Raw genomic sequence first — 15,646 nt, 5'->3', positions numbered from 1 at the left:
CGTTTTCATTAGTGCCTCAGTTTTAGGCCAAGCTGGTGTACTAGAAACATTATTCAGTTACCATAAAGCTCTCTATTTGAGATACTACACTAACGACCATTTGTGACTACAGAATACTCACAGACCATTTGTGAATGCCCGGCACTCAGTAGTTGACCGATTTATTTACTTATTTTATATATATATATATATATATATATTTACTTATTTTTTATATATATATATATATATATATATATATATATACACAGCAGACTCTCGAATAACCAGAATCGGATTACCTGGGAAGTAGATTAACCAGGACACTTCAAGACTCCAAATAAAAAAATAAAAAAAAGACCAAATGTTTAGTTTGTTTTAGTGCGTCGCATCGATTATTGTGTTCTGTTGCCCCGCAAAAGGACAAATTTTGTTTCTTTATTGATGTCAGGGGTGTCAGAATTTTTTTTATAGTAAATTTTTTTGTTTCAAAATTGTGAAAATGATGGGTAAACACAAAAGAGTTGCGTTTTCAGTTGAACAAAAACTTGAAATTATTCAAAAGTTTGAAAACAGTACATCCATTAAATCTCTAAAGAACCATTGTGATGTTGGTGACCAAACCATACGCAACATCGTAAGGCACCTCTGTAGCCAGGTGGGAAGGAGCAGCAGTGCGTAGCACACGCTTCTTGATTAGACCGGGGTTCGAGCCCATCACCACCAAATACGGAGGATGCGGAAAGGTCAGGGAATGACCACTGCATATTCCTGGAGCAATATGGCCTTAGTTGCTAATGCTCCTAAAAACCAAAATAACTAACTAACTAAGCAACATTGTAAAAAGTAAAGGGAAGCATCGTATTGGATATGCAAGTAGTGTGTGGTAAGTATTTTTTTTTTCGTTTTTTATCTATCGCATATTTTTTACGTAGGTTGCTGAAAATTTTTCGATACAGTAAGTCCCCGACTTACTCAACTACGGATTTACGAAAAAATTGTTTTGCTCAGTTTTTTTTTTTTTTTTAGGATTGTAAAATTTAAAACAAAAATAATAAATAAATAAAATAAGTAATCAATAACGACGATCACGGCATGCAGAAATTGTACAAGTGAGATATGAAGTAACAGGCAAATAAGAAAGAATAGAAGGTTCTTACAATTTATTTATGTTGTTTTTTTTTTTATATGATTGAAGATTGCGGTGAAGGGGGCACATTTCACCATAATAACATAAAAACCCACACAATTCCAGGTATTGGTATTATTGCAAATGCAATAAGATCGAGTTTACTACACGTTATAAGATGCAAGAACAGAAAAACCCAGTAACCTGGAAGGTGCAAATTGTTTAAATGCAGTGACCTCCAGAAATGTGCTTTAGTAAAATGTGAGTTTGCATGAGGTGATAATAGTGTTTTCCCCCTTAACCTTGTGAAGTTCTTTTCAGAAAATTTCGTTTTGACCGTTATCATGGTGCCGACTAAGAGAATAAGTGACAGCGCTACTAGTAAATCTACCAAGAAAAGGAAAGCGATCGATTTGGATCAGAAAATTAAACTGATAAGAATGTATGAAATGGTCAAACTTTAACAAGTATCGTGCTGAATTCAGATTTGTCAATAATAATATAGTAGCAATATATTATTTGTCATTCCCGAGTTACGTGAAACTCGACAATGTAAGAAGTCCTGGAACATATCCCTTACGTATATCGAGGACTTTTGTATTTTTGGATTAACCGGGAAGTCGATTATCTGGGACTTGTTTTTTACCATCTATCCCGGAAAATCGAGAGTCTACTGTATATAGAAGCAATATGAAAAAAAAGCAAAAAATGAACAAAGAAACAAATAATAAGGAAAGAAGTAGAAATGGAAGGAAAGCAGAAGGAATATGTATCTAAAAATATTAAGTTAAGGGGCAAATACGGCCAAAGTTATAAGCCAATAAGTAATAAATTTAGACCAGCACACCTGACCACTCCAAGGCCAAAAAAAGTGCGAAATATCACTAAAATGATATAATAAACCAACCACAAAAGAAAAATAGATATAGTATAAACAAAGCAAGGAACAAAAATAGATGACTGTTGCATCCAGTCTCGTCAGAGGGGACCCTGGATACAATAGTTGTGAACATTACTGCATTTCAAACGTAATGTATCATCTCTTTTTTCCTCTGGTTATCTCTTTTTTTATTTTTATAATTAAACATTTTATTTTTATAATTAAACATTTTATTTTTATTATTAAATATATATTTTTACAGTTTTATATATAAATATATATATACTTTATTATATATTTTCTGTTATAATGAAATAATCCTGTTTATTATGAATTGTTAACAATGTGCTATTGATATGTGGCATTAATGCTATTGTTATAGTTAACAATTAAGCATTTATACATATGTGATTTAGCTTTGCTTTTTATGTATCTGATTATGTGTAGTGGATATAGGTATAATATGGTGCATTTCAGACATTTTTAGCTTAATGGTGCTGTCTAACAAATTCTACAGCTGTTAGTGGCAATGCATATATCTCTACTTAATCTACAGACTTAATCTACTGTGTTAAATATATACTATTCTAGACACTAAATCTAAACTACCTAGAAATTAACAAGAAAGGAAAGATAAAAGAAAAATATATGAAAAGGGGAAAAGAAAAACATGAGAGAAAAAAAGAGAAAATTCATTCATTCACATAGCCTCTTTCATTCACATCTCTCTACTAATCATAAACGAAATGAATGGCTCATGTATACCTGTTTCTGTTGTCCCAATAACAGTTTTACTAATTTTAATTAATCTCATATTTAGTATGACCAAAAATAAATTTATGATAATTGAAGTCGTTTACCTGCTGAAGACTGAACGCTAATTTTTTTACTTTTAATATATAACTGCTATTTGTAGCAAACTGAGATTGGAGCCCAAAGCTCTATGGGTATACATCAGATAATTCTAAATTCAAAAATACATATATAGTTCAATTAAATATAGTATTTACCAGTATAGTATAATATATACAGACTCTCCTTGCCAAAAAATAAACAAGTTAATGTATGCAGTATGTTACATTTCAGTCACATGGCCAGACGACTGGGTCAGAGCATATCCAAAATGGCACGGCTGGTGGGATGCTCACAGTCAGCCGTGGTTAGTACCTACTGAAAGTGGTCCAAAGAGGGGAAACCGACGAACCATCGGCGAGGTGTTGGACGACCATGGCTCATTGATGCCCGAGGTAAGTGAAGGCTATCCCAGATGGTACGTCGCAACAGAAGTGCGACTGTGCCTCAACTCGCCAGTAATTGGAATGCTGGTGATGGGAGTAATGTCACAACCACAGTACATCGAACCCTCCTGAAAATGGGGCTGCGTAGCTGCATACCACTCTGAGTGCCCATGCTAACCACGGTTCACTGGTGACAGCACCTACAATGGGTATGCGAGCATCGAAACTGGACCTTGAGTGATTGGAAGAAGGTCGTCTGGTCCGATGAATCATGTTTCCTGTTGCACCATGTGGACGACCTGGTACGTGTGCGTCATTTACCTTTGGAAGTGATGCTGCCTTGATGCACCCTGGGACAAAAACAAGCCGGTGGTGGCAGTGTCATGCTTTGGGCGATGTTCTGCTGGGATACTCTGAGTCCAGTCATCCATGTGCCAGGCACTCTGATGTTTGCCACCTACACAAACATCATTGCTGACCAGGTACACCCTTTCATTGCAATGGTCTTCCCTTCTGGCAGTGCCGTCTTTCAACAGAATAATGTGCCATGCCACACTGCCCGGATTGTTTGAGACTGGTTCGTGGAACATCAGGAAGACTTCCAGGTGTTTCCCTGGCCTCCAAATTCCCCAGACATCAATCCCATCGAGCATCTGTGGTTTGTGTTGGAACAGCAACTCCGATCTGCGGTGGCTCAACCACGCACCTTACAGGAGTTAAAGGATCTGCTTGTTACATGTTGGTACCAGATACCACAAGACACATTTAGAAATCTTGTAGTGTTCATGCCTTGCCAGGTACGAACTGTTTTGGCTGCATCGGTATACAGCAACTTAGCCAATAGGGGAAAAGAGGTGATTATTCCATTATATAATGTATACAAGCACTCAGCTTCCCAGCTGTATGATGGCGCCTATGTAGCCAGGTGGGCAGGAGCAGCAGTGTGTAGCACAGGCTTCTTTATTAGACCAAGGTTTGACCCGTGAACACCAAGTACAGAGGATGCAGAAAGGTCAGGGAACGATCACTGCATATCCCCAGAGCAATATGGCCTTAGTTGCTAATGCTCCTAAAAAAAAAAAAACCAAATAACCAAAATAACAGCTGTATGATTGAGCTTGTACTTCTGCATCAGACAACACTGCAGAATTCCAGTAGCAGAAAGTTTGATTCCACAGGAAGTAGCTATTATCAGTGACTATTGTTGGGAAATGCAAAATGTATTGTGCAAAAAAGACAGGTGAAATAGGACAGGTGGAAAAGCATGTCTAGCAGGGACTAAAGTTAATGATGTAGAACAGTTACCATCTTTAAAGAGCAGTAAAGGTAATATTGTTGTACATGCTGGTATTGATCATGTTAAGAATAGGAAATTTGAGGTTTTACTTAACAGGTATTGGGCAACATTGAGAAAAAGCAATGAGTTGGGATTAAATTTGAAAGTGTCTGAAACTTTGACTGGACATGATAGGCAGAAGTACACGATGAGAGTTGTATCAGTCAGTTTGGCCCTGGAGAGTTTATGCAAGGCTAGTGGGATAAAATTTTTTCACAACATGGTCTGTGTTCGTTAACAGGAGAGATTGTTTTTACAGGGACAGAATACACTTAAATAGGAGTGCAAGAATATTTGCTAATGCTATCTAGGCAACATTAGGTTTGTTTTTGTTAGACAACTGTTGGCATGGGTGGATTTTGAAAAGGATGAATGATTCCCTTAGTAATACAATTACAGATTGTTTTATACCTTCTATACAAGGTTACATGATAGTCGGTAGTCATCCCATGCCTCTTTCTTTTCTGATACCAGTTTTGTCAGTTCATTCGTTATCCATTTCAGTTCAAACCTCGAGTTTCATTTCTTCAACATCTGTTATTCTCAAGTTTTCCCCCCAAAACAAGAATTAACCATGAATGTATTCAGTTAGTATTCATACAACTACACACGTGTGCTGAGTTCAGATATTTTTACTAATATTAAATATATATGTATTTTCAGTTTCTAGAGCACAGCAAAACTACCCATGCAATGGGAAGAGTAGGAACAGTGAATGAAGTGGCAAGAGCTATAGCATTCTTGGCATCAGATGATTCATCTTTCACTACTGGAGCAACCTTACCTATTGATGGTGGCAGAAGTATCATGTGTCCCCGTTAGCAGTGCTAGCTGATAACATTAAAACTTACTGCTTCAAAAGTTGAAACGTAAATTTTCCACTCAGTTAACCTTGGATCAAAATATGGCATTGATTAATCGACAAATTCTTTTCTACAAACGTAGTAAAAAACAGCATGTTATTTTATTCTCAATCATTTGGAATTTTTTGTTAGCAAATCTAGTTAGTTATTAAAATAACTAAATGAAGTTCTGTATTTAAAAAAATTATTTATATGGTTACTATGCCTTTAAATAATAGATTTTATTATGGAATTATGAAATGAAGAACTGTAATTTAAAAGATTTATAAAGTTGTAAAAAATAAAATCATGTGCTCAACATTTTGGCGTACACAATTTTATGCTGAACACTGACACTAGTATGACCAAAGTAACACCATTATGCCTAAAAACTGAATAAGGCAATAGCTTGGCAAAAAAAGTTTTGTGAATTTTATATATTTTTTCTAAAGTATCTTTAATTCTAATTTTTTAAATTTGGTAATTCCACCTTTCAAAAGAATGATATTAGAAGGACTTGTCTTCACATTACTTAACTTTTGTTTTGTAAAGTGGTAAGTAAGCAAGCTTATGTTTGCATAAAAAGAAATTTATACCTTTCTGTGATCACAGGACAGTTTTTAGCAGAGAAAAGTGTCTGAGTAGATTATTCACTCTTGTTTTCACTTCACTTTGTGCACCAATGCATATTATTTCCACAGAACTGAGTTAACTGAAATTTTACTTTCTAGATGCTTTATATATTATATACACTACATTAATCGTGAAATATTAACCACCCTTTGGTGATCTGCAAACTTGGACTTTAAGCTTTATATGCCTTCATCAATATCATTGATGAAGAATAGAGAAAACCACAATGGACCCAATACCGAAGCCTGGGGTACTCCTATAATAACATGAGTCCATGAACAGCAAGGTCCATTGATTACCACTCTCTATCTTCTCCCACTCAACCATTTCCTTTATCCATAGCTGCAACTTCTCCAATTTGACCATAAATAAATATTATTAGGGATAGGCATTTGCCATGAAAAAAAAAAGGCAAATGTTATGGGAATCATGGAAGATAATATACAAAAAGTCAGTCTGCATCTTGAAAATGCCTGCTTCAAGGCAAATGGCAGGAGGTGCCAATGATTTGGGAAAAATTTAATGGAAGTATTAAAAATCGAGGAAATGCTATCCATTAACTTTATTAGACCTCATTGGAGGCACATTATGGTTCAATTCGCAAGATGCTAGTGTGTTTTTTGAAAACAGTTTTAGCACTGCAAAGCATGAATTAAATGGGAAAGTACAAAGTTTCTGACTGCCTGATTTCAGGTAAATTTAAAAACTCACTAATTAAATAAAGAATTTATTAGAATTAGTAGAGGCATATTATGCAAGAAAGTAAGCTTATACAGCTTCAGCCAAAAAAAAAAACCCATTTCACTGATCTATTTGTTCCAAATGTTGGTCTAGTTCTGCCTTGAATTTATTTAAGCTATCAACTTCCGCAACAACAGATGATGGAAGTTTGTTCCAGCAATCAACTACCCATTGGCTAAAGGCAAATTTCCGCGTATCTATTCGACAATTCTTTCCTCAATTTCAGTTTATGTCCCCTCAGGTTTGTAATCTGAGCAAGAGGAAGAATCCATTAGCATTGAGCCTGCTGAATCCATTCAAGGCCTTATAAACCTCAATCAGGTCGCCTCGCAAGTGCCTACTCCCCAGACACTGCAATTTGCAGAAGTTAAGCCTTTCTTGATAAGATTGCCCCTTTGTTCCCCTAACCAGTCTTGTTGCCCTTCTCTGTACTCGTTCTAACAACTCTACATCCTTCCTAACATGAGGCTTCCAGACCTGCACACAGTACTCAAGGTGTGGCCTGACCATTGCCTTATACAAGGGGATAATCACCTCATCCCTGCTCGCAAAATTCCCGTATATCATTGTCAAGACCCCATGACCTACTCTGGCAGCCTGTCTGCACTGCTCAGAGAACTTCATATCTGACTGCACAATTACCCCCAGGTCTCTTTCATTCTCTACTACCCTGAGTGTAACACCACCCAGTTGGTACATTTCTCTGGGGTTACTGCTAACCATATGAGTACTTTGCATTTTTCACTGGTAAACTTCAGTTGCCACTTCTCAGCCCAACTTCCGCAGATCCTATTGCACCAGAATACTGTCATTAGTATTATTAGCAACCCTGCCAACCTTTGTATCATTTGGAAACTTTAACATTAAGCTTGATATACCTTCATCAATATCATTGAAAATATATAAAACAACAATGGGCCCAACACCAAACCCTGGGGGACACCACTAATAACATTAGTCCACGAAGAGCAGTGTCCATTGATTACAACTTTCTGTCTTCTCTCACTCAATTTATATTTGTTAAATTATAACTAGTTCATGTTAAAGTACATAGCCTCCTGTTTATTTTTTGAAGATGATATCCTGTCAGGCGACCTCTTTCTGTGCAGGCATTCTCATCTTCCACACATTTCTCATGACACAATGCAGCATCTCCAAAGGAATTCCGGCAATTTCTTCACAAATTTATTCTTTCAGCTGTTCGTTATTGTGTACACATGACTACACAATGATGACCATAATAATGACTAAAAATGACCATAAATAAATAATGAGAAACAACTTCACTGGCTACTCACTTATTGGTAGTTTTTAACGCTCTTCTCATAAAGGCATTTTACAAAAATCACAGTTATGAGGCCACTCGAAGTAAAGTTCGAGTGGCCTCATAACTGACTTCGGACAGTTAGTTGGTATTAGAAACCTAATCGATTCTGTGATTACTTCCCTGAATGCTTCCCATTTAGAATTTGATGTTGCTAACATCATTTGGTCCCACTGCATAGAATTTAAAAACTGTATGAGACAGCTGTAGTCACCTTTACAAAAGCAAAAGTCCTGTTTACCTTTGATGTTAGTTACAACTTTAAGTAAATCCCACATCAATACACTGTGAACACTGCAGATAAAATTACCACCTAGTAGTTATTTTCTCTGCAAATTTTTAATCATGAAGATTTGCTGCTGAAAATCAGATTGAGAGTATTGCTTTCCCTTGTTGTGCTGCTGCTGTAGAAAACAGTCATCCAATACGAAAAAGTCCTGCTACTGTGTTAGCGATCAACCCACAAGTTCCAGTCAATACCTGGAAAACTAAATTTCACCATTAAAAGACATTCTGATTTTCTAGCTCACCCTAGTTACCTGTATTGGTTTTTTGTTTTACTCATAACAATGATTAGTACTATGATACAGTGGTACTCTCATTTTTGTTTTCCTCAATGATTATGTTACACTAAAGTGAGTAAACATTGCACTGGCTACCCATATCACTGTTTTGATGCAGTTACTCATGAGCGGGACGTAAGGAACAATTTCGGGGAGCCCCTGCAAACAGGGTATGCAGGGGCGGCTCGTCGTGCGGCACTGCAGCACTCCCAGCTATTTAAATCTAGATATATAGTGAACGAAGTTATATGAAATTTTGTGAACAATGCAACACAATGAATATTTTTATTAACAGGACCCGCATATAGTATGCGCATCCTCCATTTCGAGTAATAATTTTAATAATAAACGAATAAAAACACAAAATTGTTTCCAACTATGAAGTTTGATTAACCGTAGGCCTCACTGTATGCCAGGCTGTGCCCCATTTTGCATTCCAGTGAATATCTGGTAGTTGATTGCCATTGCAACCAGCATATTATAGGTGAAACGAATCAAAGTCACTGTAAAGCAAGGAGTGCAGATTTCATCGATGATCATGATGGGTGTGTAGCCACAATGTCGGTGTGTTTTTGTTATTCGCCCGAATTTCCAATAAGTAACTAAATAATAGTGTTAGGTCAATACTCAACATTGAACAGTGTAATTATGTGATTACAGCTGAATTCAGGTAAGTTTAAGTTATATTATGAGGGGATGAGTAAGTAAAACATTATTTCTACGATACGATTTTGTGAAATTTCATTCGATCATGGCCTCCATGCTTCCCCATGAAGTAACTTGCGTGACAATGAATAAACTTCAGCAACTTAGTGTTTCACAATTATCTCTCCAAGAAAAAAATGCGATTGAAAAAGAAGGCCGCCCCACACCAAAGATTCAAATTTCTCAGCGGGGAATAAGCAATAATAAGAAATATATTCGCAGTTTTAAAACTGAATGGTACCAAAGGAAAAGTTAGCTTTGTGGTTGTGAAGTTAAAAATGCATTGTTTTGTTTTCCATGTTTACTGTTCGCAGGTGACTTAACGTGGGCAAAAAGTGGCTTTACAAACATAAACAGAATGAAAGAAAAAATTCTAAAACATGAGAGTTCGAAGAAACATATTGAATATATGATTTCACTATCGCTTTTAGGAAGCATAAATATTAAAGAACAGCTTAGTGAGGCCTACAGATTTCGATCTGCAAACATAACAGAAAAGTTACCAAGAATCGTCAGGTATTATCTGAAATAATAGACTGCATTAAATTTTGTAGACAGTTTGAAATTCCTTTACGTGGACATAACGAAAAAGACAATTCTAAAAATTCAGGAGGATTCAGATGATTAATACATTTCGCTTGTTCATTAGATTCCAATTTAAAGAATCATTTAGAAAGTAATGCAGCATTTAAAGGCATTTGGCGCCTCCGTAGCCAGGTGGGAAGGAGCAGCAGTGCGTAGCACACGCTTCTTGATTCGACCGCGGTTCGAGCCCGTCACCACCAAATACGGAGGATGCGGAAAGGTCAGGGAATAACCACCGCATATCCCGCAAAACCAAACGGCAGACGGAATATCGATGTGCTTTCTAGATCAGTTAGACGTAATCCTGGAAGGAAATACTCAAAAACTGGTTGCTCAGATATTTGATGGCACAAGTGTGATGAAAGGCAAGAAAGGGGGAAGTTCGGGCTAAAAAAAAAAAGAAGTGTACAAAAATGCAAATTTAATTCACTGCTATGCACACCAACTGAATCTGATGACGAGAAATGCAGCAAGTTGTACCCGAGATTCAAGAATATTCTTTTCGAACCTCATGTCGATACTAACATTTTTCTCGAGATCACCACAGCGTCTCTCTGTTCTCAGAAAGCATATTCCTGCGTAGAGCTTGATGTCATCCATGTACATCAGGTGGGTGAGGGCGTACAGGTTCTTCCTTCTTTGACCTTATATCATACTTGCTACTGTTCAGCATGGTAGACAGTGGGTTAATTGCTAGACAGAACCACAATGGGCTAGGGAATCTCCCTGAAAGGATTGGCCTGGTTGTGATGTTTTCTACCTTAATGGTGGTACTCCATTTCGCCATTGTTTCACATAGGAAGTTGTCACAATCGGATTGACTTTGCAGATGTTCAGCGCCTCTATTAGCCAGCTATGATGCACGGAGTCGAAGGCTTTGCGATAATCGATGTAGGCTGTGTACCTGTTGTGGCGCTTCTTTCAGGCTTGCTTCATAACCGTGGCATCTATGGTAATTGCTGCTTGCTTTCTTTGCTCAGCCGCTTGTATCCTTTCTCCTGTTCGGCCATTATGTCTGCGCGGTAGCACAGTGGTATCGTCACCGTCCTCCCCACACCGGACGGAAAAGGCCTGGGTTCGAATCCGGTCGATGACGCGAGGAACTTTAATGGGCTTTTTCACTCCGTGGCTGAGTTAGTCGGTCTCAGGCGTAGATAGCAAGGTTTTTCTCCCCAGTAACTGGGGTTTTTTCGTCCAGCAAAACAGGCAAATCGACCATAGAACATACGCAATTTACAGACACAAATAGGGGTTAATGTATTTAATTACGGGCAACCCTAAAATAATAATTTGATTTGTTCGGCCATTATGTTCTGGCTCTCCAAGTGGTCTGATATCTTCCTGGTTATGCAGCTGATGAGGATCTTGTGCATTGTTGGGAAGCAGGTTATTAGCATTAGCATTAGCATTAGCATTAGTAGAGGCATTTGATGCAAGAAAGCAAGCTTATGCAGCATCAGCCAAAAAAAAAAATAAAAAATAAAAAAACCCACTTCCACTTCACCCCTCTGTTCGTTCAAAATACCTGTCCAGCTGAGCCTTAAACTTATTTAGGCTATCAACCTCCACCACAAGGGATGGAAGTCTGTTCCACCAACCAACCACCCGCTGGCTAAAGGCAAATTTCCGCACGTCTATCCTACATCTGTCTTTCCTCAATTTGAATTTATGCCCTCTCAGGTGATTTTTCTGAGCTAGAGGAATAATCCCATCAGCATTGAGCATGCTTAAACCATTCAAGGCTTTATACACCTCTATCAGATCACCTCGCTGGTGCCTAGTCTCCAGACACTGTAATTTGCAAAACTTAAGTCTTTCTTCGTAAGAGCATCCCTTTGTTCCATTCACTAATCTTGTTGCCCTTCTCTGTACTCGTTCCAGCAGCTCTACATCCTTCTTGAAATGAGGCCTCCAGACCTGTATACAGTACTCTAGGTGTGGCCTAACCATCGCCTTATACAATGGAATAATCACCTCCTTATCCCTGCTGGAAAAACTTCTGTATATCATTGACAATACTCCATGAGCTACTCTTGCAGCCCGTCTGCACTGCTCAGAGAACTTCATATCTGCCTGCACAACCACCCCCAAGTCCCTTTCATTCTCTACCACTGTCAGTGTAGTACCACAGAGTTGATACGTTGCTCTGGGGTTGCTGTTTCCCATATGTAGTACTTTACATTTGTCAATGTTAAACTTCATTTGCCACCTCTAAGCCCATCTGCTCAACCTTTCCAGATCCTGTTGCAGCAGCATAGTGTCAGTAGTGTCCTTGACAACCCTGCCAACCTTTGTATCGTCTGCAAACTTGGACATTAAGCCCGATATACCATCATCAATATCATTTATAAATACAGAAAACAATAATGGACCCAACACTGAGCCTTGAGGGACTCCACTAATAACATCAGTCCACGATGAGCAGTGTCCATTGATTACCACTCTCTGTCTTCTCCCCCTCAACCACCCCTTTATCCATAGCAGCAATTTGCCTCCAATGTCACACTGCTCCAATTTATGTAGCAGTCTTCCATGTGCAACAGTATCAAAAGCCTTTCTAAGATCCAAGTATATAATATCAAAGTTATTCCCTGCATCCAGTTCTTTTGTGACTGCATCATAGTATCCAATCAAGTTTGTCAGGCAAGACTTCCCCTTAATAAAACCATGCTGTGTCTGAGCTATAACTGAAGTCTTGTCTAAATGATCCTGCAGTGCTTCTTTAACCAGTGCCTCCAATAATTTTCCTGGAACAGAAGTTAAGCTCACAGGTCTATAATTACTTCTGTCAGCCTTTGATCCTCCTTTGTGAATTGGGGTCACATTTGCACATTTCCAGTCTATGGGTACCTCCCCTGAGTCCAAGGAAGCTCTCATAATTATGGCTAAGGGTTTGCTTACTTCCTTTGCTGCCTCCTTTAATATAACTGGATAGATCCCATCCACCCCGGGTGCCTTTCTTGCGTTTATCTTCAACAGTTTCTCCTCCACTTTACTCCCAGTTATTTCAAGATTCTGTAGCTTACTGCTAGAGTTGAATACACCTCTGGCATTCCCCTCGCTGAATAACTCCTCATGTGTGAATGTCGATGCAAAATATTCATTTAGTTTGTTAGCTACCTGAGCAGGATCATCAACAGTTGACCCATCAATATCAAGTGGACCAATCTGATTCATCCCCTTCCTTCTAGAGTTTACATAAGTAAAGAACTCTTTGCTGTTTTTCTTTGCATCCCTTGCCAAGAATTTCTCGTAATCTGCCTTCGCCTGCCTAACCTCCTTTGTAACTTGGTTGCATATCAACTTGTATCTATCATAGGCTTCTGTGTCATGTGTTAATTTGTATGTATCTCATGCATTTTTCTTCTCTGCCATATGCCTCATTAGTTCATCTGACATCCATTTTGGCCTAAACCTTGAACAATATTTCTTAGTTGGTGTGTAAAGCCTAGTAGCTTCTAAGATAAGTTCTTTGAATGCTTCCCATTTTGAATTTGCTGTTGGTAACATCATCAGTTGGTCCCACTGTATAGAATTTAAATACTGTCTCAGTCCATCGTAGTCGCCTTTACGGAAGCAATAACCCTTCCCTTTACCCCTAATGGTAGTGACCTCTTTGAGTAAATCCCACTTCAGCACACTGTGATCACTGCCACCTAGTGGTTCATTTATCTGCAGATTCTTAATGCATGAAGAATCATTGCTGATAATCAAATCAAGAGTATTACTCCCTCTAGTTGCCTCCCGAACATGCTGATGTAGAAAACAATCATCCAATAAATCCACAAAAGCCCTGCTAGTGTGTGAGTGACCAGCCCCCAAATTCCAGTCAATATCTGGGAAATTAAAATCTCCCATTATAAGACTCTCTGATTTACTAGCCCACTCTATTTCCCTGTACAGTTCCTTATTATACTCATCAGAGTCATTAGGCCTATAGCACACTCCTACTCTCAATTTTGATCTCCCAATGTTTATGTCACACCAAACTGACTCAACACTGCACTGTCCAGCGATGTCGACTGGTTTCACTTCCTTGGTTTTTATGTGTTTCTTAACTAATAACATAACCCCTCCCACCTTCCTATCCTGTCTATCCTTTCTGTAGACGTTGTACTCCCCAAATTGCAGTTCTGTATCCCTTATATCTGTGTGACACCACGTCTCTGATATCCCAACAATATCTGCCTTCGATGTTTTGAGCAATACCTCAAATTCATCAAATTTATTTACTAAACTCCTAGCATTGGTGTACACGCAAGTATACCTGCACCTGTTTCTATTCTTAGCTACCCTAACCCAACCCATGTGTTTACTTGTACCGCAATGGCTCCCAGCAGTCTCTGAAATATCATGCATCTTGTTTTTCAGGCTTCTGCTCATTCTAATAGAAGCAGTGCAAGAATCTCTTTTACCTCTGCCAGTGGCTACTGTCAATCTATTGGTCTTTGTCTCCCCCCAAGCTAGCAGTTTTCCGACCCACCTAACACTGCCTCGATAGCATCAGCAAATATTCTTGCACCCTTTCTATTTAAGTGTATCCCATCCCTGTAGAAGCAATCTCTCTTGTTAACAATCTCTCCTGTTATTGGCCTATATTTCGCCGGGTTTCTTGTATCTTTGTCTTTAAGCTTCAGATATGTGATTCCTTGAGTGAGAAACTTCGGGATTGTCTCTGGGTGCCTTATCATTCAGGTGAACTGCTCTGCCAGGTGCTTGTGTGTGCAAGAGCTCCTTGTACCAGTAGTTGTGGACGTTATCCATTCCTGGAGTTGGCCAGTTGTGAGAGTTCTTGATCGTCTGTTTTACTTCTTCTTCCCGAATCTCCCACCCTCTCATTTCTTGTACGTCCTTGGTTTTCTTGCGTTCTAGTTCTATACAGGTGGCTGGGCTGTTAGGTCTTGCTTCCCTGCTCCGTATGTTTCCCCAAAACTCCTCAATCGTCTTCTTCTCGGGTGGTCTGTTCCCTTCTTTCTCGTCGTCTACGAGATTCCTGTAGAAACTTCTTTGGTCGTCATCGAAGATTCGGTTGTTAATTTTCCTCTGAGAGCTCTCTTTGTATCGGCTTAATCTCTTTTCTGAGTGCAAGGAGGTTCTGTTTCAATGTGTCCGAGTACGCTCCTATTCTCTGATTTTTTTCTCATGTTTGCTGTGGACGCTGTCTCTCTTGAGGATGCTCTTCACTTTTCCAGTTAATTTCTTACACCTATTGCCCCATCGGTACTGGGTCAATTGGCCTATCTTGACTCTTAATTCTTCTATATTCTGCTGAAGTCTTCTTTTCCAAGCTGGTGGTTCCTTCTGTTTTCGGTTTTTCTGCTGGTGGTGGTTCCTTCTGTTTTCGGTTTTTCTGCTGCTGGTGGTTCCTTCTGTTTTCGGTTTTTCTGCTGCTGGTCTCTCACTTCTCTTCCATTAATCCTCGTGGCTGCTTCTGCAGCACAATACACGGCTGTGTGGATGGCCTCCAGTGTTGCACCATTGGTGTCGAGGTAATGCCGAATTATGTGCCGATTCAGGTGGTCTGTGACTCTCCACAAGGGTCTATTCGGCCTCTGCTTCGGTATCACGTGAGTCTTTGTTGGGTCCATTCCTTCGAATTCTGTTAGGGCATTCTTCCACTCGTCCTCTATTCTGGATATCATGACCTTGTCTTTTTCCACTTCAGCTGCTGTGGGTTGTATTTCCTCTTGC

At 38.8% G+C, this 15,646-nt stretch overlaps 1 protein-coding gene across 3 annotated transcripts in view; it reads left to right on the top strand.

Annotated features, from left to right (window-relative positions):
* LOC150090203 (uncharacterized) overlaps positions 1-5,476 on the top strand; it is a 41,752-nt gene extending 36,276 nt beyond the window's left edge. For all 3 annotated transcript variants that reach the window (XM_090369013.1, XM_090369014.1, XM_090369015.1), the window contains exon 9: positions 5,226-5,476. In XM_090369013.1, the coding sequence (XP_090225139.1) occupies positions 5,226-5,384 (159 nt within the window). In that variant the 3' untranslated portion in view covers positions 5,385-5,476. The remainder of the gene's footprint in view (positions 1-5,225) is intronic.
* The last annotated feature ends 10,170 nt before the right edge of the window (positions 5,477-15,646 follow it).

Source organism: Mastigoproctus giganteus, chromosome 2 (assembly GCF_048544385.1).
Source record: "Mastigoproctus giganteus isolate SK-2022 chromosome 2, ASM4854438v1, whole genome shotgun sequence".
Classification (NCBI taxonomy): Eukaryota; Metazoa; Arthropoda; class Arachnida; order Uropygi; family Thelyphonidae; genus Mastigoproctus; species Mastigoproctus giganteus.
The sequence above is the reverse complement of the archived record's forward strand: the minus strand, read 5'-3'. Positions and strand labels throughout refer to the sequence as shown.